Source organism: Zea mays, chromosome 9, assembly GCF_902167145.1.
Source record: "Zea mays cultivar B73 chromosome 9, Zm-B73-REFERENCE-NAM-5.0, whole genome shotgun sequence".
In the NCBI taxonomy this organism is placed as follows: domain Eukaryota; kingdom Viridiplantae; phylum Streptophyta; class Magnoliopsida; order Poales; family Poaceae; genus Zea; species Zea mays.
The window spans coordinates 157,831,876-157,853,847 of NC_050104.1; the positions used below are offsets into that span (position 1 = coordinate 157,831,876).

Here is a 21,972-nt window from a genome sequence, read left to right on the forward strand (position 1 = left end):
CCGCCGTAGGCTCTCCCCTAGGCTCCGTCATGCCCGGGGTCGAGGGCAGCGACCTCTGACATAACATGGTGGTATTCGAGGTGGCCATTGCCATCTGGCAGCCAAGCGCGAGCAAGACCGACGTCGGCTATCGGTCGCTATGCTCCAAAGTAGGTGGAGTCACCTCCCCTGCTCATGGGGAGTGACTTCTTCTACCCGCCAATGGGTTTTGGGAATCCATAATGACGAAGGCTACGCATTTGTCAACATGACCTCCCTGGAATCCATTGGTAGGTCCCCATGGGCCAGGAACAGGGGGCTAGCATAGTCTGTTGTGCTGGTCTGTATCCTGGTCCCCGACATGTGCGGTAGCCATCGTCGGCCACCGCACAAACTCATGTCGTGCTCAGTATCCACCGTCACCCACACTCAAGGGGTTAAGTCCCAAATCCCTCGGTGTGCCGGTGGAGATCGGTAAGCAATTAGCCATTAGTGGGTTGCTCCTTCAGCAACCTCATCATGCATGAGGTGGCCAGCCATGGAGAGGGCCCGGGGAAGCTCCCCACGCACGCTGGTGTTCCCAAGACCCTACTCGTCGGCCACAAGCTCCATGTCGTTCGGGGTAGCAGGCAACAACATCCATAAGGCGTTGCTTACCCCTCGAGCTAGATGCACAATATAGCTCAAATGGTTTAGGTCGGCCCCGAACCTTATGCCCGAAAGGTAGCATGAGAATGAACTCTTCCCTCATAACGAGGTTACATTTGTCTATGTCCCAGTCCGGTAAGATTGGCCTCCATAAACCCGGTTTCTAACGCACTTCGAGGCATGGCCTGGTTAGAGTCGCCCTTATGAACACGGTCTTGGGTGAAACATGTATCCCATTGCGAAGGAAGAGTCAGTCCTCATCCATTGGTTTCTTTTTCTGTTTACGCATGTTGATTCTTTTTACCCCTTTCGGGGATCTAAACTTATGTTGTACTCGAGAAAATCGAATAATAGTGCCCATTATTGCACTTGGTTTGGAAAATCACTTGACAATGAATGATGATCCGATCACTGAATGCTTAGTCTGACGAAAGGGACACATTCTCAGGGGGGAGTCCAGGGTCGTGTAGCTGCTTAGCCTAGTCGCCCTAAGCCAGCACACCCCACCAGCCTATAATAGCTGACCGAGTACCTTGGAATGAGTACTTGGAGGTCCGGACCTTGTCCAAAACTCAGGGGATGCTCCAAACTAGGATCAGCTAGAATAAACACTACTATTGGAGAATTGATTACAACAGTGAGATTCGATTTTTAATTATATTCATGAAACTTGGATTAGGTTTGAACCTTGTCACCCGGTTTTAGAACCCTCCCTTGTAACAGATAAAGATCAGGTCACGAAGGGCTAGGTCCAGGGGGAAAGGAACACGTTCTTAGGTGTGGTATGGAGCCGTGTACCACTTAGCCTGGTCTAGCACCCTAAGCCCGCACACTCCACCATCCTAGGATGGCTGTTCTAGAACCTAGGGCTCGACCCCTAAAGGCCTGAGCCTTATCCCGACCAAGGAACAAGTCCCGAGACCTTGCTCGACAAGGTCCAGAAACAAAATCCAGAAGATTGAAAGCATTTGGAACGAGGACCCATAGATTCGCCATTGAGCACCATAACAAGGCCGTGTGCAGGGACACCTTTTTTGTAGGTCACCAAACGAGGAGGCGAACTGTAGTTGTCACAAGGAAGAGCGGTGCTGACCGCTGCTCCCCTCATAAGGCAAGGCCTGGCGCTGCCGCGTGTTCTGTGACACATAATGAGGACCATCGGGGAAAATCGGTGTCAACTTCTGGAGTATGGTACGCCTCAACATTAACTGCAGACGAGACGTATACCTGCCCACTCCTGAGATGGGCGCTACGACCGAAGTACATGGGGCACATAGTGGCTTGCGCGTTACCAAGGCGGGACCTTTGACTCTGCACCATGTGGGCTACTACCATCATGACCCCCACATTAGCATGTGAGGTATCGAGACGAAGGGTGACAAGAGGAGAAGATAGGACGATGCCGCCTAAGGATCCCTACACACGGTAGCGCTTCAGCCTACGCCACAACCTACTCCTGCGCTCTGTCCCGATTAGATGAGGCAAGGGCACGACGGTTCAGGAGATCTACATGAAGACCAGAAGAAGATATGTTCCCCGCGCATATCTGGCCGATGTGCTCACGCACCCTAGCCACAATGGACTCACGCCCGGTGGATGACGAACCATCGCAGAAAGGGTTCCACACCATAAACTGTGTAAACCTCCGAGCGATCCACATGGATTGCAGGGGCTCGAGGTCTACATCTACCCGAGAGGCCGATGGACTCACGTCCATTGCGTGGCGAACCATCACAGGAAAGGGTCCACCCCTTACACTGCATAAACCCCCGAGCAATCCACATGGATTACTTAGGGGCTTGGGGGCTACATCTAACAGATGCGCTTGCATGCACCCAAAAAGGGAATCGCTCAAGGAAAGCCTCAGCTCAACTCTAATGAGTTACACAAAGGCTGAGGGCTGCTGTCGAGTACCTGAGAACAGGTGTCGGTACCCTGAAACAGGGGTACCCTGAAACAGGGGTACCCCATGCCACAATATGAAGGCGCTACGCCGGCGAAGAGGTCTCTGGTTGCACGGAGACCAGTTCGCAGCCGCGCCACATCGACCGCCCCGGGGTCGCCACGTGGCCAGGGAAAGGGACGTGCTCTAGGATACACGCGGTGGATCTGGACCTACTGCAAGGAAAGCGCCGGGCCCCCGTACGTGGCGACCGGACCTCCAAGATGGGTACCAGACCCTTCTGAGTGGGGTCCGGACTACTCACCGCCGGATCCCGGGATTCTGGGGCAAAGAATACCTAGACCCAGCTCATGAAGAGGTCCGAGGCGACATGTGTCCAGACCTAGCTTGGTGCGAACCTGTCCACGCAACGTGTCCAGGCGAAGATCTGGTGCAGCCAAGCGGCCTACTATGCGTGACGTAAGCTTGCGGGATGGGCCTGACGTAAGACCACTGGGCCACGCTGCCCTTGCATTTATTGTGGAGAAGACGCGCCGCCTGACTATCCCGCTGACAGGTGATATGCCCCTTCGGCATTTAATGTGCCCTGTCCACTCATCCTGCAGGCGGCGCCCACGCCATCCTGTAGGCGGCGTGTCCGACTATTCCCGTTGGGCAACAGTGCACCTGTGCCATGGCATGCGCCGCATCCATCATAGCTCGCACGATACCGAGGGTGCTGCAACAAGATACCAATACTGTACGCACTACGGATATTATGATGCACAGAGATTACACGGATCGGGCAAGCAACAGTTCCATCCTTCCATTTGTCCCTGGGCCCGCGTGTCAGGGCTGAGAACCCTTGTACATGCCCCCCTTGAACTATAAAAGGGGAGGCATGCAACGTTACAACACAAGCTCAATCTTTAGGCTTAGACCCAAGTCATCCAAGACAACTCAAGCAATATAACACATAGTGGAGTAGGGTATTACGCTCCGGCGGCCCGAACCACTCTAAACTCTTGCGTTTTCTTGTGTTCATTCCTTCATCTCGCAACAAGCAAAACGCTTAGGCCCTCCTCGTCTTAGGATTTAGGGCGGGTGCACTCCGCCACCCGGCCGGAGATTTCCTCTCCGACATTTGGCGCGCCAGGTAGGGGCCTAGGCTCGAAGCTTTTGCTTGTTTTCCTGTTCGACACTATGATCCATATCGCCGAGCATCATGATGAAACTTCTGAAGACTTCCCCATGGAGGAGGAGGCCGCATCTTCTACGCCTCAGAGTTTTGGCCGCCTGACGCCTGGTGCCGCAGCTGTGCGCTCCGCGCGGCAGCACACGCCAGCACAGGCGTCCCAGACTCCATCAGGGGTTGCTCCCGCCGGAGCGCTCTCTGCGGCCAGGGAGTTGTTGCGCCACCCACCAAGCTCCACAGCCTCGCCAGGGGCTATGAGGCAGTGGCACGACGACGTGGATCGCCTCCTTGGCGTGGCGCACTTTGGCTCGGTCAGGCCCAGACCTCGAGCATCCCAGCGCCAGTACGCGGCATCAGCCTCGGTGCGCTCACCCTCGGTAAGGGCTGCCCCGACCGAAGATCTACGAGCAGAGCTCAACCGCAGACGCGCGGTAGAAGACGCACAAGTTCCTCTGAAGAGACTAGAAGACCTGCGGGACGAACTCAACCGCAGGCGTGCGGGCAAAGATGCCCGTGTCTCTTTAGAAAGGGCGCGTGAGCGCCGCGGGAACCTCGAGCAAGATTTCGCTGCGGTCGCGCCGCAGGCCCCAGAGGATGTGCGGTTCCAGACAAGCATCCCGTTGGCTGGAGTGGGCTGCGCCGCCCTAGCAAACCACCTCCGCGCAAAAAACGTGGCCACCCAAGTTTCAGCCACACCTACCGGAAAAGTACGATGGTACGACAAACTCGTCGGAATTCCTGCAGGTTATGTCACCGCCATTACGGCAGCAGGGGGAGACACCGCCGTAATGGCAACTTACTTCCATGTAGCCTTGTCTGGGTCAGCCCGGACTTGGCTCATGAACCAAGCCCCAGGGTCCATATACTCCTGGAAAGAGCTCTGCGCGCGGTTCGTGGCGAACTTCGCCAGCGCTTGCCAGCAGCATGGTGTGGAGGCACACCTCCATGCAGTGAGGCAGGGACCCGGGGAGACTCTCCGGGCATTCATTTCCCGCTTCACCAAGGTACGTGGGACAATCCCCCGTATCTCGGATACTTCCATCATCACTGCTTTTCCGCCAGGGGGTATGTGATGAAAAGATGCTGGAGAAATTGGCCACGCATGATGTGGACAACGTCACCACACTCTTCGCCCTGGCTGACAAATGTGCCAGAGCCACCGAGGGTCGTGCTTGGCACTCGGCGCCACAGGCTGGGGTTACCCAGAAGGGCGGCTCGGATGCTGTCGCCCAGAGCGGCGGCAAGAAGAAAAAGAGAAAAAGGAACCGCGGCCACGAGAAGCCACAGCTGGCTGCTCCAGTGGTCGCTGCCGCGACCGGGGGCCAAGGTGAGCGCAACAAGCGCCCACGGCCCTAAGGAAGCAGCAGTGGCACATGTCCAGTGCACCCCAACAGCCGCCACAGTGCCGCTAATTGCCGTGAGATTATCAAACTCGCGAGGCGTGTCAGCAAGCGGCGCGAGCAGTCCTCCAAGGACATCTCGCTGCCTCACCGCCGGCCTAGCAAGAAGGGGGCCGACGAAGAAGCCGCGATTGTGGAGGGATGAAACCTCGACTACCAATCACCCGAGGGGGGCCTTAAGGACGTCTTCACCAGAGACTCTGACTCCGGCGACGACAACGACCGCCACAAGAAGCTGTACGTAATGTACGGCGGGAGCTAGGAGCTCATCTCCCGCAGGAGTGTCAAGTCCCTGCGGCGGGAGGTTCTTTCGGCGGTCCCAGGGGTCCCCAAAGCTGCTCCACACCAACGGTGGAGGGGCACCACCATCTCCTTTGGGGCATCCGACTGCCCCGACAACATGGCGGGGGCCGACGTACTGCCGCTCATCACCGCCCCTGTTGTCGCCAACATGCGGTTGCACCACGTGTTGATCGACGGAGGGGCCGGCCTCAATGTCATCAGCCATGCAACATCCAGGCAGCTGCAGATCTCGGGATCCCGGCTGGGGCCCTCTCGTCCATTCTCCGGGGTGGGCCCGCAACCCGTGTATCCCCTCGGGAGCATAACGCTCCCGATTACATTTGGGACAGAGGAAAACTTCCGTACGGAGAACGTCCAGTTCGACGTCGCGGAGGTCAACCTCCCCTTTAACGCCATTGTTGGGAGGCCGACCCTGTACCGGTTCATGGCCATTGCCCATTACGGGTATTTGGTCCTCAATATGATGTCCCCCGCTGGGATCCTCACTGTGCGGGGGGACCGCACCGCCGCGCTGGCAACCATCGAGAAGCTACACACTCTGGCGGCCGAGATTGCTCGGCCGGACGATGGAGGGAGAGGTCCCTCGGCCTCCAGTGCCAGAGCGCCCTCCAAGGCGCCGAAGGTACAACCATCCGGAGCAGACGGTGGGCCCGCGAAGACCATCTAGGTTGGCGCAGACCCCTCCCAGACCACCCGCATCGTGGGGAATCTGGGAGAAAAATAGGAACTCACGCTCGTCACCTTCCTCCAAGCAAATGCTGACGTGCTCGCTTGGGAGCCGTCGTAGATGCCTGGGATCCCCAGGGAGGTGATTGAGCCCCATCTAAAGATCTACCCGGACGCCAAGCCGGTAAGCCAGAAGCCACAGAGACAGTCCGTGGAGCGGTAGGACTTCATCCGTGAGGAGGTCCGTGGAGCAAGCAGCAGTTCCATCCTTCCATTTGTCCATGGCCTCGCGTGTCAGGGCTGAGAACCCTTGTACATGCCCCCCTTGAACTATAAAAGGGGAGGCATGCAACGTTACAACACAAGCTCAATCTTTAGGCTTAGACCCAAGTCATCCAAGACAGCTCAAGCAATATAACACATAGTGGAGTAGGGTATTACGCTCCGGCGGCCCGAACCACTCTAAACTCTTGCGTGTTCTTATGTTCATTCATTCATCTCGCAACAAGCAAAACGCTTAGGCCCCCCTCATCTTAGGATTTAGGGCGGGTGCACTCCGCCACCCGGCTGGAGATTTCCTCTCCGACAACAGGGTACCCAAAGAAGGCCCAAAAATCCTCCTGAAGACGGCGCACTAACTGGCCGACCCACCTACCAAGAAGCTCTTCGTGAAGGTCTAAAAGGCCTCCGGTGACGGCCCGTCCATCGAACAAATACTACAAAGCAACCCAGCGAGGACCTGCCGACCAACCTGTCTATCAAGCAACCCAGCGAGGCGGGGCTGTCGACCAACCTGCCCGCCGAGCAACCTAGCGAGGCAGGGCTGCCGAATAACCTGCCCACTGAGCAACCCAACAAGACGACAGTCGACTCTTGGGCGAACACCTCTACTAAAAGGAAGAGGCGACCTAGTACCATTGAGCCACGTCAGCACGATGGGACATCACCAAGCCATGCCCAGACCGTGGAAGCGGTACCAAAGGGTCTCTATCAAGCACGACGATGAATATGTATCCCCGCTGACCAGTGAGATAGAACAATCCTAGCCACAAGGACCTCAGCATCAGAGTCTCTAAAGTGACCCATACACCTGAAGGGACATGGCAATACGTTGTACCAGGCATATGCCTACGCATGATGAAAGGTGATGCTAAGGGGATGACGAAAGATGTAGCTATGCTGAAGACATTCCTAAACCTCACCTCGAGCTGACTCGGTCGGACCAACCAAGAACTGCTACATCTATATCAGAATAGCTACAAGAACCCATTGATGAACGGGCCAGACACGACGCCATACTAGGGGTACGGTGGCACACGACCCAACAGACGACACCATAAGGACTACGAGGCCCAGAAGCAGGAGACCGAACTCCACCTCAGTACAATACAAGTTCTCATTGTAACGTCTACCCTTAAGCTATAAAAGGGCAAGACAACCCCCATCCAAAGAAATCCCACAGCTTCACACATGCACCCAACTGTAACACACTCCAAGCAAAACTACTGTCAGCACTGCACTGGACCAGGACTCCGCCCTGAACCAGTATAACCCACTCGTCTCAGATCCACCTTCGAGCCCCCGTAGCTTACCATTCAGAGTGAGTCCGCGCTAGCACCCGTGCCGAACACAAATCTTATTGTCCCCTGGTTCTAGAAACCACGACAACTAGTGTTTGGGGATATAGTACAAAGAATGCAGTGTGGACTTAGACCAATAAAATATGATGGTAGAGAAGATCAACACCTCCAAATAAGAGATTATAAGGCTTACCTATCAAGATCATGCAGGAGTCTAAGACATAAGACAAAATGAGATCAAATGAAGAAACACGAAGAATCAAAGAAAATAGGCTACAAAGTGCACCATATGTGTTAAGTGGCACACCAAATATTGCACCGGATGAGAGCATTGCATGTACTGAAGAATGGACTGTAGAGTAAGTACACCAGACAATGTGCACTAGATTCCACACCATATAGGGAACCTAGAAGGGTACCATATGGAATGGTAGAAGAATGTTAACATAACTTATATGATTGGATTTTGTTTGTCTACATGAAGTTGTTGAAAAACGACAAAAGGTGTGCCACAAGCACACGCCACCATCAAGCCGAGGTGTGAGCACGGTACGGCGTCCCGATGTTTTTCCATTGAGGAAGTTAGGGAGTTACAACATCCGCGAAGTTTCAAGAACTTAGGAAGTTACTACATACGAGGGGGAGTTATCAAAAGTTTTCGATTGTAACTCCAAAATTTATGCGTACGATGACAATATGTTTCCTGTCCTTTGATCTCCTACATCCGCTCAGTTCTCTGTCTCTTGATTTTTCGCACCTACGCGGTTTTCTCTGTGCCCTCTTATTTCTCCTCACTCACCTATTTAAGCTTTATCATATCATTGTTTCTTGGTTCACGCTACTTAATTTATTAATCAAGCGCCCCCATCCAACTTGCATGCACTAGCACGAGAGAGTAAGCCTCCAAGACGAGTGTCCTCCAAGACTTCACCTACTCGGGTGAAGACTGACAATCACATTTTTAGGGGGTATCCATAAGCGATATGGCCGCTCACTTCGTTAGTTACTTTTTCTGGTATTATATTAAGAAGAGACCAAAACATGGTCTCGGTCAAGAAAACCCTCGAACCCTAGCCCTCCATCACTACCGGGTCGATCAACTGTCTACTCTACAACGGCCAACCAGAGGTTGGCGCAATCCACGAGAGTGGTGGGGCACTGCGAGGTGATTTTTTAAGCAATCTCGAAATTCGCTCACGTTGGATATCGAACTCGGTACCTGCTATTCGGAAGACTCAACCATTACGCTAGAGGCACTTTCGCGGTTGACATGTTTTTCACACTTAGATTATACGTCCATATATCTGATGTTATAAATACATTATTTTTCTTTTCTAAATCAAGTTAATACTAAATTTGGTTAAATATATATAACCGAAATCAATATCAAAACTAAGTATCATGTCCCAACCATTGAGGATGCACTAGACGAATTGGTGGGTGCTAGCTGGTTCTCATGTTTGAACAATTGAACTTGTCTGCAGGGTATCATCAGATCTTGATTGGCGAAAGGGAAGAGCATAAACCACTGTTTCAAACGCATATGAGCCATATTAATTGATGACTGACCTCGTCCGGCAACATTGGATCTTCAGTCTTGGGTTCTTTTGTGTGGTAGGGACTAGGGAGGGCGACAGTGGCGCTGGGTGGTGGGAGATTAGGATAGAGTGAGGAGGGGCAAAATTTACATGCCATGTGCACGCCACGTAAAATCCGTTCATGAAACAAAGGATATGGATTGGGTTCTTTTGTCAATACACCATACCAACGCCATTCCAGAGTCATTGGTTCAGTGATGCTCTGAAGAAAAAGGCATGACGAACGACGCATCGTGATGACGACAAGCCGACAAGAGCGGAGCAATCTTTGGAGACACTGAACCATTCGTGCGCGCCCTCTGCCGCGCTTCCGACAGCTGATGCTGCGCAAGTCGGGCACCCAGCGCCAGCAGCCGGCGTTGTGGCGGCGGTGCCGCAGCCTCCGGCAGATCAAGCAGGTCCACGCGCTCATGGTCCTCCAGGGCTTCCTCTCGGACTCCTCGGCGCTTCGCGAGCTCATCTTCGCCTCCGCTGTCGGTGTCCGGGGCGGCACCGCGCACGCCCGCCTCGTGTTCGACCGAATCCCGCACCCCGACCGGTTCATGTACAACACCCTCATCCGCGGCGCCGCGCACAGTGATGCGCCCCGGGACGCCGTCTCGATCTACGCGCGCATGGCCCGGCACAGCGCCGACTGCGACCTGATGACGCTGAGGCCGGACAAGCGCACCTTCCCGTTCGTGCTCCGCGCCTGCGCCGCCATGGGCGCGGGCGAAACCGGGGCGCAGGTCCACGCGCACGTCGTCAAGGCCGGGTGCGAGTCGGACGCTTTCGTCAGGAACGCGCTCATCGGCATGCACGCTACCCTGGGGGACCTAGGTGCCGCGGCTGCGCTTTTCGACGGAGAAGCGCGCGAGGACGCCGTGGCGTGGTCGGCGATGATCTCCGGCTTCGCGAGGAGAGGGGACATTGGTGCCGCCCGGGAGCTGTTCGACGAGAGCCCCGTGAAGGACCTCGTGTCGTGGAACGTGATGATCACGGCATATGCGAAGCTGGGTGACATGGCCCCGGCGAGGGAGCTCTTCGACGGGGCTCCTGATCGTGATGTTGTGTCGTGGAACGCCATGATCTCTGGGTACGTGAGGTGCGGCTCGCGCAAGCAAGCGATGGAGCTCTTTGAGCAGATGCAGGCCATGGGAGAAAAGCCCGATACTGTGACAATGCTCAGCTTATTGTCAGCCTGTGCCGACTCTGGTGATCTGGATGCTGGCCGCAGACTGCACGGGTTTCTATCGGGGAGGTTTTCTAGAATTGGGCCTACCACTGCTCTTGGAAACGCGCTGATCGACATGTATGCAAAGTGTGGGAGCATGACGAGTGCACTGGAGGTGTTCTGGTTGATGCAAGATAAGAATGTCTCGACCTGGAACTCGATCATAGGAGGATTAGCGTTGCATGGCCATGCCACAGAGTCCATAGCTGTGTTCCGGAAGATGCTGCAGGGGAATGTCAAGCCAGACGAGATCACCTTTGTTGCTGTCCTTGCTGCGTGCAGCCATGGCGGAATGGTTGACAAGGGGCACGAGTACTTCAGTTTGATGCAACAACGGTACAGGATTGAGCCCAATATCAAACACTACGGTTGCATGGTTGACATGCTGAGTCGTGGCGGGCTGCTCAAAGAAGCATTTGAGTTTATTGGCACAATGAAGATCGAGCCTAATCCTGTCATATGGAGGACCCTGCTTGGGGCTTGTAGGATCCATGGTGAGATCGAACTGGCTGAGCATGCGAATCGGGAACTTCTAAAGGCAAGGAGTGATGCAAGTGGGGATTTTGTGCTTCTGTCGAACATTTATGCATCGGTTGGAGAATGGCCGGGGTCAGAGAATATGAGAAAGTTGATGGATGACAGTGGTGTCAACAAGGAAGCAGGCCGTGCAGTTATAGATAGCAGTTCAAAGGATCTAATGCGATCTTCTAGACTATTCTAATTGAATTCTGTATTTAAAAGATTTTTTCACCTGTTTACCAAACTTCCATCTACAGGGCAAGAAATCGAACACCTCGTCCTGTTCTTCTGTCAATGAAGAGAAAAATGTCCATTATCACTCGTTGTGCTATCATTGGCTCCAATGAGACTTTGCTGGATTTTTTAAGATATATCCAGCTAAAAAGGGCATGTAAGTCTGATCAATACATGTGCATTCATCTATCCTTGTTTTCAAATATTAAATCCATGATCTATGTAGCCACAATAATCATGCAAGGAAAACACACTTCGACCTTTGGAGCCATGAAGTGAAATCAATGATCTATGGAATATTTGTACACCCTATTAAGAAAACCAGTTACATTCCATTGTATTTGGTCTGATGCAGGTTGCTGTTAACATTCAAGACAAGCACATAAAGAGGTGTTCAAGAGTGTGAATCATCTAGGCGCCTTAGTGATGTTTTGATAATTAATGACAATCATATGTGGACTAATAATTCTTGTAAAAATAAGAATGCAGGTTGGACCACAGGGAAAAGGCTTTATCGAAAGTCTTGTAGACTTAAAGCATTAGTTGTGGATCGGGTAAAGACAAAGGTATAACATAGGTTTTATTTTTTACGTTCACCAGATGTTTAGAGAAGAAATTGACTGGATTAGTAGGCTAGATAGCCGTACTATCAAGAGGGGGTCAATGACACTTGTTTGTGTAAAACTCAGTGCCTCATAGAGCATTATTGTTTGCATATACATGAGGACTAACAACACTTCTGATTCGAAAGTTAAAATCTTTTTAAAAGTGTGTTTGGAAAGTTGGTATGTTCAGTGGTCGGCGGACCGTCCGGGCCAGGAGTCTGGACCGTCCGGGCCAGGAGTCTGGACCGTCCGCGACTCACTCTTATCTATGTAAAATGATTTCCCCCTTTTACTAATAATAAATCACAGTAGAGTATGACCCTCGTGTATTCATTCAAAAAAAGATATACATGTTGCTACGATTTTTATATATTACATTGATTTTGTTTTAATAAAACACAAAAGTATATATGTTTTGTTAGTTGATTGTGTGTGAATATAGAGCCAATAACTTAGGTTCAAACCCCGTTTTTCGTAAAGCGAGAAAAAGGGTGATATAGGACGACTGCGGGAATGTTGAGACTCATGCTTTATATAATAGATAGAGAAAAGAAGAATCAACACAAATACTTTCGATATAAAGAGTGATGCGATGGATATGGAACCGTGAAAACTAGTGTTTTATATTGTAGAAGACAAGAAAAGAAGGATCAGCGGTTCAGCTCATACTTTTGGCATGCTTGCATGGCCGTCCATACTTGTGCACGGCCTTTGCATTGGGGGAGGTTGTTAATTAGGTATGGGGTTTCCGTGCAAGCACTACTTGTGAGGCGAAAGATCTTGAAATTGTGATATTTGAATACTTGTGCTATTTTAGTGTAGAGGTGCATCAACGTAAACTAACCGTTACGTAAAAACGCTATCTACTGCATGTCAGCGTTTGTGTGTAGAAGAGAATTGAAAAAATAATATAATATATGGTAGTTGGTATATGGTTGAGATACAAAGTAAATATGACTACAGAAGATTATGGTATAGAGTAAATAATTTTGTTGACAAGGACAAAATTTATAGTGTTCTCTCTCCTACTCGACTTTACAGGACGCACCTCTCATTAGTAGACAACAGTTGTGTGGGAGATAGAATATAATTGGAAAGAAATGATATAATATATGATAGTTGATATAGAGTTTAAATATAGAGTAAATATGACTGTGGAATATTGTGATATAGGATAAAGAATTTTGATGACCAAGATATAATATTCTTTTTAGGGTACTAATTTAAAATAGTATAAGTGTGAATAGCCTTAGACGTGCTCCATCACATCACTCGATTCTTCACCCCCAGAATATCCAGTGTATGTCGACTCCCTGACTTCATTCGACGATTCCCCCTCTCCCTTCCTCTACCAGGTGAGAGAAGAATTTCTCCTCACTTCACTGATCAGTAATAATAACTGTAAAACTAAACATTTTTAAGTTTTATTACCACATAATAATGTGTAGTATATTACTATAAATATTGTAGATTTTTTTAGAACTCTAAAAGTCGATGCATAAATATCAAATAACCCAATTAATAAAATAAAAGGGGAGGTGAAATAGTGAGAGGAATGAAAGAGAATATAGTTATAAATGAATAGAAAGCATAAATAAGGGGAGATAAGAGGGGTGAATTGTTACAATCAGTTTAGCATCATCTCTCTCCTACTCGTCGGTCAGATTGACGCAGATGGCTATAGAAGTGTGCCGATGAACCTCTGCACCTGCATGTGGCAAGCGAATCAGTGCACGCAACGAAATATACCCCGTCTCCAGTCCAGTGACGTGACGTGCGTCGTTTGGGGCAGTTTGGGAGTTCAAATATCATAGGATTTTAGCCTCTCTAATTTCTTTCGGTTTTGTGGCTACTAAACTAGTTCTCAATATAGCACTTAGTGCCTAATATTTTCACAAAATTTCCCATATTTCCCGCTCTTATAAGCGTCTGACAGACATGGCCGGCACCACACTCCTGGCGCGCGCGACTTGGAAGAAGAACCTTTTCCTTGCAAGAATGCCCAACCCTCCTCCTCCTTGTCAGCCAGCTACTTATTGGCCCAGGCAGGCAGGAGTCGCTCTGGGGAAGGAACGCCACAGACTCCGGGAAATTGCCGTTGCATTTGCAGCAGGTTAGACATGTCGTCGTCGTCGTCGTCAATGCTACGCCTTCCTCCATGCCGTCCCGCAGTCCATCCAGGTGCCAAACTTTCCTCCTCATCCATTCACAGAGCATTTTCCTGTGCGTTGTACTGCTTCACTTTTGCCTGGGAATTTCGCACGTAGTTTGGTAGAGAGCTAGCGGGCGTCGTCTTTGCACGGCTGAGGACATGACAAGGTAATCTGTATGCAACAGTGTGTAGGGGTGCTGGATCATCAGGAGGGAGCAGTAGCACGCACCCACTCCGATCAAGCTCAAGATCAAGGCCGTCGTCGCTCACCGCTGCGTGCGCTCTCAAGACGCCCTCGAATGGCGGATCGAGGGGGAAGGTCAACCCCAGGGACCTCTTCACCTTCTCCCACAAGTTCAGCACCGACATCCCGATGAGCGAAACGCAAGGGGTAGGTTGCCGCAAGTTCTCAAGGATCGGCCGGCTTGGGGGGTTTTGCTCTGCACATCGCAGATGATCTGATCCCACGGAGCCGTCTCTGTCTCTGCACTGTGCAGGCGTCCATCGATGAGTACCTGCGGAACAGTCCCAGGATCGTCGGAGCGGTGTTTCCGGACCAGCGCAAGAGAAGGAAGATCAACGACGTGAGTTGCCTCCGTTTCATCTCGTTGGCTCTGAGACCTGAATTTCCGGCGAGGCCAGCTACAGCTTCCTCGCCGGAAGCCTGGAAACTTCAACGATACGAAACACGAGAAGAAGGAAGCGCTGCTTCTGCTTGTGAGACTACTATACGCAAGTGAAGGACACGTACACGCAATGCTAACAGAGTTGCCACTGGCTGCCGTCTTTCAGGAAGAATGGAGCGTGCAGCTCCTGCCCATCCGGTTCCTGTTCCTGTCGGCGTCGCCGGTCATCGTCATGCGCTTCGTCAGCAAGTCCGGCGGGAAGGAGTACCCGCCCAACGTCCCCGTCCACGCCACCAGCCTCCTCCTCATGGAAGTGGTGCGTAACTGACACCAGTCCCTCCTTCCCCGATCAAGAACTCAGCTCATGTCACGTCTGTGTCTGTCCGAACGTAATGTACCCTGACGTGCTCTGCTGCTGCTGCTGCTGCTGCAAGCAGACAGACTACAAGCTGAATGGTCTGGACAGCAACGCCATGCCGTCGCACCTGGCCCTCACCGTCCGAGGCCTCATGTACCCGCAGCGGCAGCGGGAGGGGAGGAAGAGCCTCAAGGGCCACGTCGAGATGACCGTCGGCTTCGACCTCCCGCCGGTGCTCGCCTTGGTCCCGGCGAGCATCATCAGAGGCGTCGGCGAGACGGTCGGTGCTTCAATGAATTCGTCTCCTCACCTGCAGCCTGCTCTTGCAGAGAAACCATTACCGGATTGACAGGCATGCTTTCGTTTGTGGTGAACGATGCGCAGGTGCTGAGGCAGATGGCGGAGCAGATGAAGCAGGACATGGACACAGGACTTGCAGCAGATTTCAACAAGTACAGGAGGGAGAAGCTAACAGAGAGGCGCTCATCGCCCTGAATTCTGAGACACATTTCACAATCACATCCCGGCCTGTATCGATGTATCATCAACAAGTAGCCATGACTAGGAATTTCTTCAGACTCGCCTTGTCGTCAAGCAGGGTCGTCAACCTCTTGCACTATTTATTCATTCATAAGTTGGATGACATCAAATAATGATATTAACTTGATGTATTCGCATCTTATTCATTGTAAAAACGTTGCTCATAATTAAAGAGCATCCATCCAATCTCAAAGAGATTTCTGGAGCAATTATGTCTGTATGTACTGTTCATTCACCAGTTGGAAGACATCAATCAAATAATGACAATAACTTGATGTATCGCATTTTATTCATTGTAAACATGTTGCTCATAATTACAAGAACATCCATCCAATTTCAAAGAGATTTCTGGTCTCGAGCAATTATGTCTGTGTTTTCTGTCAGGCTCGGTTCCAGTTCAGCTAGGGACTGCTATGTACTACTATGATGTATACAAGGCCTAGGGCCCATGCTTCCAACAGCTAGATGAGTACAATTAACACTTCTATGCAGCGTAAACAGACAGCACTAGTCCTCCAGTGACCTCTTTCTCGCCCTCAAGTCGCGCTCGAGGCTTTGAGGCAATGGAGGAGTCTTTCCACGGCGGAAAAGAACAGCAAGGGCTTTCATTTTACGGCACATGCTGAAAACCTACAAACAAGCACAGTCGCGACAAGTTGTACATTATGATCGATTGCTAACCAGAAACTGTTAAGGTCCACCAAATAATTTACTTACTGATGATGCTTCTATCTCCGCAATTCCCTCGCACCCTTGGCCGCCGCCCTGCAGAAGGTTGCAGTATTTTACAGCATCATCCTCATCCTCAAATACCTGCAGCAAATGATGGAATGGAAACGATTCAGAAGAATATATTTCTCGAATACGCAAGAGAGCTGCGTATCATTTGTATTAAGAAGAAAAGGAGAGCAAAAGAGCCTCCAAAAGTACAAACATACAACAAGGAACACTCACACGCCTAGATCTAGCACAACAAAACGACCAGCACTAAGGAATATCCTCAGCTCAATGGGCAGCTAGAAAGGAAATTCCAAAAGCCCCAGCCCTACTCCACAGACGCCACACTTCTATGGATAGAGCTAGCAGACTAGCAAGGTCAGGAGAGCAACCATCAAAAACACATCTGTTACAGTGATTCCATAGAGACCTTATTACTAATTCTACTGTAGTGGTCAATAAATCCAATCTCTGAATTTCTTTTCATGGTTGATCAAGAAACTAGCAGTGTGGCCTATATTTACCTCAATTTGTGCAAAATCTAAAAGAGTGTGAAGTTGACGGATTAACCAAGTTAAAATGTGTTAGACAGCCAGAGGAAACAGGGCAGTTGCCTGTGGAGAACATGCCCTCAGGAATTCATCTCAAGCCAGTAAACTACTCACCAGTACTCCATCTCTGATATCTTCGACAACCATGTTAAACTTGGTGCCAGAGTACTTCGATTTAGTTCCAACTCCAGAACCCCCTCCGTTTGAGAAAAGCTTTCCAAGTTCCCTTTCGACTTCACTGCAGAAGACAATGATAGATAACATCAGCAGTTCATGTTGTTCAGTAAATTACAGACTCGTGACAAGCTAAATGTAACAGCATCAATAAATTCTCACTTGCGGCTCCTGCGAGTTTTCATTGTCCATAGGTGGTTATCGCTTGTGGCTAGCACATAGACTGGCTTGGAATCTTCTCTCCATGGGTTTGTCTCCAGTACTGAATCATCATGAAAGTGCACAGAGTTACTAAATTTAAAATTGCCATGTGCCAAATTATCGTGTATATTTACGATAAGGAGTTCTATTAAAAAAATAAATGACAACTGATAACATTTCAAAGTATGTGCATCAGAACTTGTCTAATCAAATATCCACAGCTATTTGATCATTGGATACAGTCTCTAGTCATTACAAGAAGATTTATGCATATAAATTAGTAATGGCCCACAGCAGGCTTGTCCAGATGGTCAAGTAGCACATGACACACGATCTATATTGAATATGAGAAAAAGTGCTACGGCTGCAAGAGCTAATCATAGCCTACAGATGAAGCCATATCTTGCCCACCTGAAACTGCACATCTCAAACCACAAGCTTCACAGGGTAGGTCTGTAGGTGCTGATGCTCAGTTGATTGCAGCACGCAATCCTCCCGTGCACACAAAGATCGCATCATTGGGCGATTCGTACCACGTGTTTCATCGAACACGCCGCGCGCACAACTAAACCCTGAATACTTCGGCCTATACGACAAGAACCCTTAATAAGCTGCATATGCTATTATGCTAAATCGCTAAACCCCAACGCAACGAGAACTCGATCGACCACGGAGAAGCTTATAAGATCCAAGAGACGTCACCGTCGTAGGCGAGGGAGTCGAGCGACTCCATGAGGTGGCGCCGCATGCCGTAAGCGCGGGAGGAGACGCGGCGCAGAAACTCCCCCGAGGTCCCGGGGATGCCACCGTCCATCCCCATCGCCCTCTCCACCTCCTGCTCGTCGCCGTCGCCCTCCGGTGTCGGCGGGGGACGGGGCGACGCGGCCGCGGCCACGACCGCCCGGCGGTGCGAGGCGGCGAGGCGCGGTCGCGGCGGCGTAATAGACAGGAGCGAGGAGGCCGTGAGGTTCCCGGACAGCGTTGTGGAGGCCACAGCCGCTGCCGGCGGCGGCGGGGTGAGGGACGACGAGGGAGCTGCCATTTTTTTTTTTTTTTACGTTCCAACAAAGCCGAGGCGAGGAGTGAAATGAAAGGAAATGAAACGGGAATGTGGAGTGCAACGTGGACACGGCAGCCTCAGCCAGACAGCCAGCACGCTACAGTCTTCCGGTCTTCTGGAGATCTTTATTTTCCACTTCCACCGCGGTTGTTGGGTTCGGCACGTTTCGGAAACTGAGTTCAATTTTCTTTCCTCAACTGTCGTGAACTATTTGATGTGTTTGGCTTGTGGAGTTATCTTATTTTTTATTGGAAAGAAAATTGAACTTCTTTTATCAACTTTCTGAAAGAAAATTGTGAATTATGTGTCTATTCACGACTTCTTAAGAACGCTACCAAGGAAAGTCAAAAAGAGTTAAAGTTTGGCTCAAAAGAGCTAAAGTTGGACAAGTATGGAACTCACCGAACTGTTCGGTGGGGCACCGGACTATCCGATGGGACGTACGGATGAAGTCTTCAGTCTTGAGATTTTTATTAGAACAATGTGCGTCGGACAGTCCCTCCAACAGCTACGTTGACTTCGCCAGCGCTCCAACGGTCGTATTGGGTTACTGGACAGTCTGGAGCCCCAGAAAAGGAAGGTGTGCCAACCAGTGGGTTTCCTAACTATTATTGTGCGTGCCCGATGACTGACCAGACAGTCTGATGCGTTCGTGATGAGGAAGGTTTTGGGGCTTCCTTTTGGAGAAGCCAACGGCTCCTTGGCCCTAGAGTCTATAAAAGGTATCTCTAGGCGTCTTCAACTAGTACCAAGCACCTAAAGAGCATACGAACACTCCGAAACTTCACAACCTGGCATTCTAGTGATTTGAGATTGATTCGAGCGTCAGTTCTATGTTGTTCTTGTGTGATCTTGTACTTGCGCCCTTGCTTTGCATTTCTTGCGTGTGTTGTTGCGATTTGCTCTTGTGTGTACTCTATCTCTCTCCCTTACTCTAAGTCTTGATTGTGATCACTTTTTAAGGCTGCGAGAGACTCCAAGTTGTGAAGATTTCTCGTAGATGAGAACTATTGATATAAGTAAGGACTGGGGTACTCAAGTTTGATCTTTGGATCACTTGAGAGGGATTGAGTACAACCCTCGTTCATTGGGACACCACAACGTGGAGTAGGCAAGCATATTATGCTTGACCAAACTGTTGGTTACTTGTTCTTGATTGTTGTATGCAATCAAAAACAAGGCTACACAATGTTAAAAAGTATTAACCTTCGTCCTCGAAGTGTTTTTCCTTTGGGACAACCTCTCAAAGACGAAGGTTAGGATGTAATCAAATAAATCATACGAGAACATGACAATAAATGTATAAATAACATTACAAAGTGAAATGTGCTAACTCATATCAAACATTTTGGCACTTCGTTTCTCTCTTCATATATACAAAGTTTACAATCGTATCTTCGGCTTCTTGAAACATAGTAGCGCAGTTTACAATCGTATTTTCAGCTTCTTGGTACATAGTAGCGCAAAGGAGCTTCAGAAATTGAATTACACATGGTTGTTACAACCGGCCAAAAGTACTTTATGCAGGGCACTATTCATCTATTTATAGCGCAAAGGTACAACTTCGTATAAAATTACAAGTATATTCTCAAAAGACTTGTACATATGGTTTTACAAATGACGTAGGGGTAATATTATCTTCTATATTTTATCATCTCAGCTGCAGAATCTTGTGAATACTTCTTCCGGCCTTGTCCAACTTCTTCCTTCATCCTTGTATAGTCACGACGAAGCTAGTATTTCCGTCCCTTTTCTTGGTTTGTTCCGAAGGTATATATCACCGAAGATCTACAACACTTAGAGATGCATTGAAAAACGATGGTTAACTGTGTTTTTAAGGACCTTCGAAAGACGAACGTTCCCAACACGAACCACATGGCCCTGTTTTGCGCAGCTTATTTTCAGCTTCTTCACAAATTTAAGCAGATGTTATGCCAAACATGTAGCTTCTGCAGCAGTTTATCAGTTCAGCTGCTTCTCAGAATAAACTAAAAGCAGCCAACAAGCAAAAGCTCCTTTTCACCAGCTTCTCAGATAAGCCGCTTTTTCAACAAGCAGCAGTTGTGCCAAACAGGGCCAAAACCCGTCGTGTCATTTGTCTCATTTACTTTATTGCGATTTCTATCTTTCTTAGTGCTTAACTTCACGTGTGATATTGCTCTAAGTTTAATACACATCTTGAGAGAGCAATCAAGTGAAGGGGTCATTTCTCTCTCCTTCTTCACCCATACTTGATTTTAGTTTATACTAACTTCAATTATAGACCAAGTTTGTGTTGTATTAAGTCTTTTTTATAGGACCACTTATTCACTCCCTCTCTTGGTGCTCTCAATTACTCACATGGTCATCCAAAACACTGTTTTCACCATAAGTTGCGTTGTTCACAAAGTGGTGTTTAAATATAGGGATGAGGATGGATAAACTGCTGGAGATAGTCTAGAGAACATCAACATTCCCCATTCGCAAGTGTCTTGAACCGATGTCGCGAGTCTCTGCCATCATGCACCTCTTAGACAGCGGGGTAAGAGCAACTCCAAGAGATTAGCCAAAAATACTAACGAAATTTACTGATTTAGCTACTCTGTAAAATAGATTTTACAGAAAAAGAGTAGGCTAATCCAATATACTCAGTAAACCTACAGACTGAATGAAGAACTGTGGCTCGTCCTCGGGGAACCGTATTCTAAGTCTGTGGGCAAGATGGCCTCGGCCCCATAGACTAGAAAGAACGGTGTGAAGCCCGTGGCTCGGCTCGGTGTTGTCCTCAGACTCCAGACCACCGAGGGGAGTTCCTTCATCCACCGCTTGCCGAACTTGTTGAGGTCGTTGTAGATTCGAGGCATGAGTCCTTGTAGAATCATGCCGTTGGCACGCTCTACTTGCCCATTCGTCATGGGGTGAGCCACGGCGGCCCAGTCCACCCGGATGTGGTGATCCTCGCAGAAGTCCAGGAACTTTCTGCCGGTGAACTGGGTGCCGTTGTCGGTGATGATGGAGTTCGGGACCCCAAAACGATGGATGATGTTGGTGAAGAACACCACCGCCTGTTCGGACCTGATGCTGTTTAGGGGTCGGACCTCGATCCACTTGGAGAATTTGTCGATGGCGACCAACAGGTGCGTGTAGCCCCCGGGTGCCTTCTGTAAGGGGCCGACGAGGTCCAGACCCCACACAGCAAAAGGCCAGGTGATGGGTATCGTCTGTAGAGCCTGAGCGGGCAGGTGGGTCTGCCTCGCGTAGAACTGACACCCTTCGCAGGTGCGGACAATTCTAGTGGCGTCGGCCACCGCCGTCGGCCAGTAGAAACCTTGTCGGAAGGCGTTTCCAACAAGGGCTCGAGGTGCTGCGTGATGGCCGCAAGTCCCCGAGTGCATCTCTCGTAGGAGCTCCTGACCTTCGGCGATGGGGATGCATCGCTGGAGGATGCCTGAGGGGCTGCGGTGGTAGAGCTCCTTCCCATCTCCTAGCAAGACGAACGACTTGGCGCGCCGCGCCAACCGCCAAGCTTCGGCTCGGTCGAGGGGTAGCTCTCCTTGGTGGAGATATTGCAGGTACAGGGTCTGCCAGTTTCGATTAGGCGTGACCCCGCTTCGCTCCTCCTCAACGCGCAGTGCCTCACCCTCGGGGGCCGAGGGTGCCTCGGGCCGAACCGAGGGTGCCTCGGACTGAGCCGAGGGTACCTCGGGCAGGGCCGAGGGTGCCTCGTGCTCGGGCGTGTCGTCGATCTTGACGAAGGGTTGATGCAGGTCTCGGGAGAAGACGTCCGGGGGA

At 50.3% G+C, this 21,972-nt stretch overlaps 3 protein-coding genes across 3 annotated transcripts; 2 read left to right on the top strand and 1 right to left on the bottom strand.

Annotated features, from left to right (window-relative positions):
• Positions 1–9,515: 9,515 nt before the first annotated feature.
• LOC100279802 (uncharacterized) lies at positions 9,516–11,404 on the top strand. Its single transcript, NM_001152758.2, has one exon. The coding sequence runs from the start codon at positions 9,572–9,574 to the stop codon at positions 11,183–11,185; it is 1,614 nt and encodes a 537-aa protein (NP_001146230.2). The 5' UTR covers positions 9,516–9,571; the 3' UTR covers positions 11,186–11,404.
• A 2,373-nt stretch (positions 11,405–13,777) lies between these two features.
• Positions 13,778–15,791, top strand: LOC103639541 (DUF1997 family protein). The gene is made up of 6 exons (XM_008662283.4): positions 13,778–14,003; positions 14,160–14,365; positions 14,472–14,558; positions 14,767–14,916; positions 15,038–15,238; positions 15,343–15,791. Exons 1-6 carry the CDS (start codon positions 13,943–13,945, stop codon positions 15,451–15,453), a joined length of 816 nt encoding a protein of 271 aa, XP_008660505.1. The 5' UTR covers positions 13,778–13,942; the 3' UTR covers positions 15,454–15,791.
• LOC103639540 (uncharacterized) lies at positions 15,757–18,474 on the bottom strand. The gene is made up of 5 exons (XM_008662282.4): positions 17,844–18,474; positions 17,103–17,202; positions 16,881–17,004; positions 16,216–16,311; positions 15,757–16,128 (listed from the first exon to the last, which is right to left on the bottom strand). Exons 1-5 carry the CDS (start codon positions 18,181–18,183, stop codon positions 16,006–16,008), a joined length of 783 nt encoding a protein of 260 aa, XP_008660504.1. The 5' UTR covers positions 18,184–18,474; the 3' UTR covers positions 15,757–16,005.
• Between the last annotated feature and the right edge of the window lie 3,498 nt (positions 18,475–21,972).

Excerpts from the sequence above, each read along its gene's own strand:
- LOC100279802 (NM_001152758.2), top strand. The coding sequence starts at position 9,572 with ATGCTGCGCAAGTCGGGCACCCAGCGCCAGCAGCCGGCGTTGTGGCGG.
- LOC103639540 (XM_008662282.4), bottom strand. The coding sequence starts at position 18,183 with ATGGCAGCTCCCTCGTCGTCCCTCACCCCGCCGCCGCCGGCAGCGGCT. Across the intron at positions 17,005-17,102 it reads AAAACTCGCAGGAGCCGCAA|TGAAGTCGAAAGGGAACTTG; the intron begins GTGAGAATTTAT and ends TGTCTTCTGCAG. Across the intron at positions 16,312-16,880 it reads ATATCAGAGATGGAGTACTG|GTATTTGAGGATGAGGATGA; the intron begins GTGAGTAGTTTA and ends CATTTGCTGCAG.
- LOC103639541 (XM_008662283.4), top strand. The coding sequence starts at position 13,943 with ATGTCGTCGTCGTCGTCGTCAATGCTACGCCTTCCTCCATGCCGTCCC. Across the intron at positions 14,917-15,037 it reads GCCTCCTCCTCATGGAAGTG|ACAGACTACAAGCTGAATGG; the intron begins GTGCGTAACTGA and ends TGCTGCAAGCAG. Across the intron at positions 15,239-15,342 it reads TCAGAGGCGTCGGCGAGACG|GTGCTGAGGCAGATGGCGGA; the intron begins GTCGGTGCTTCA and ends AACGATGCGCAG.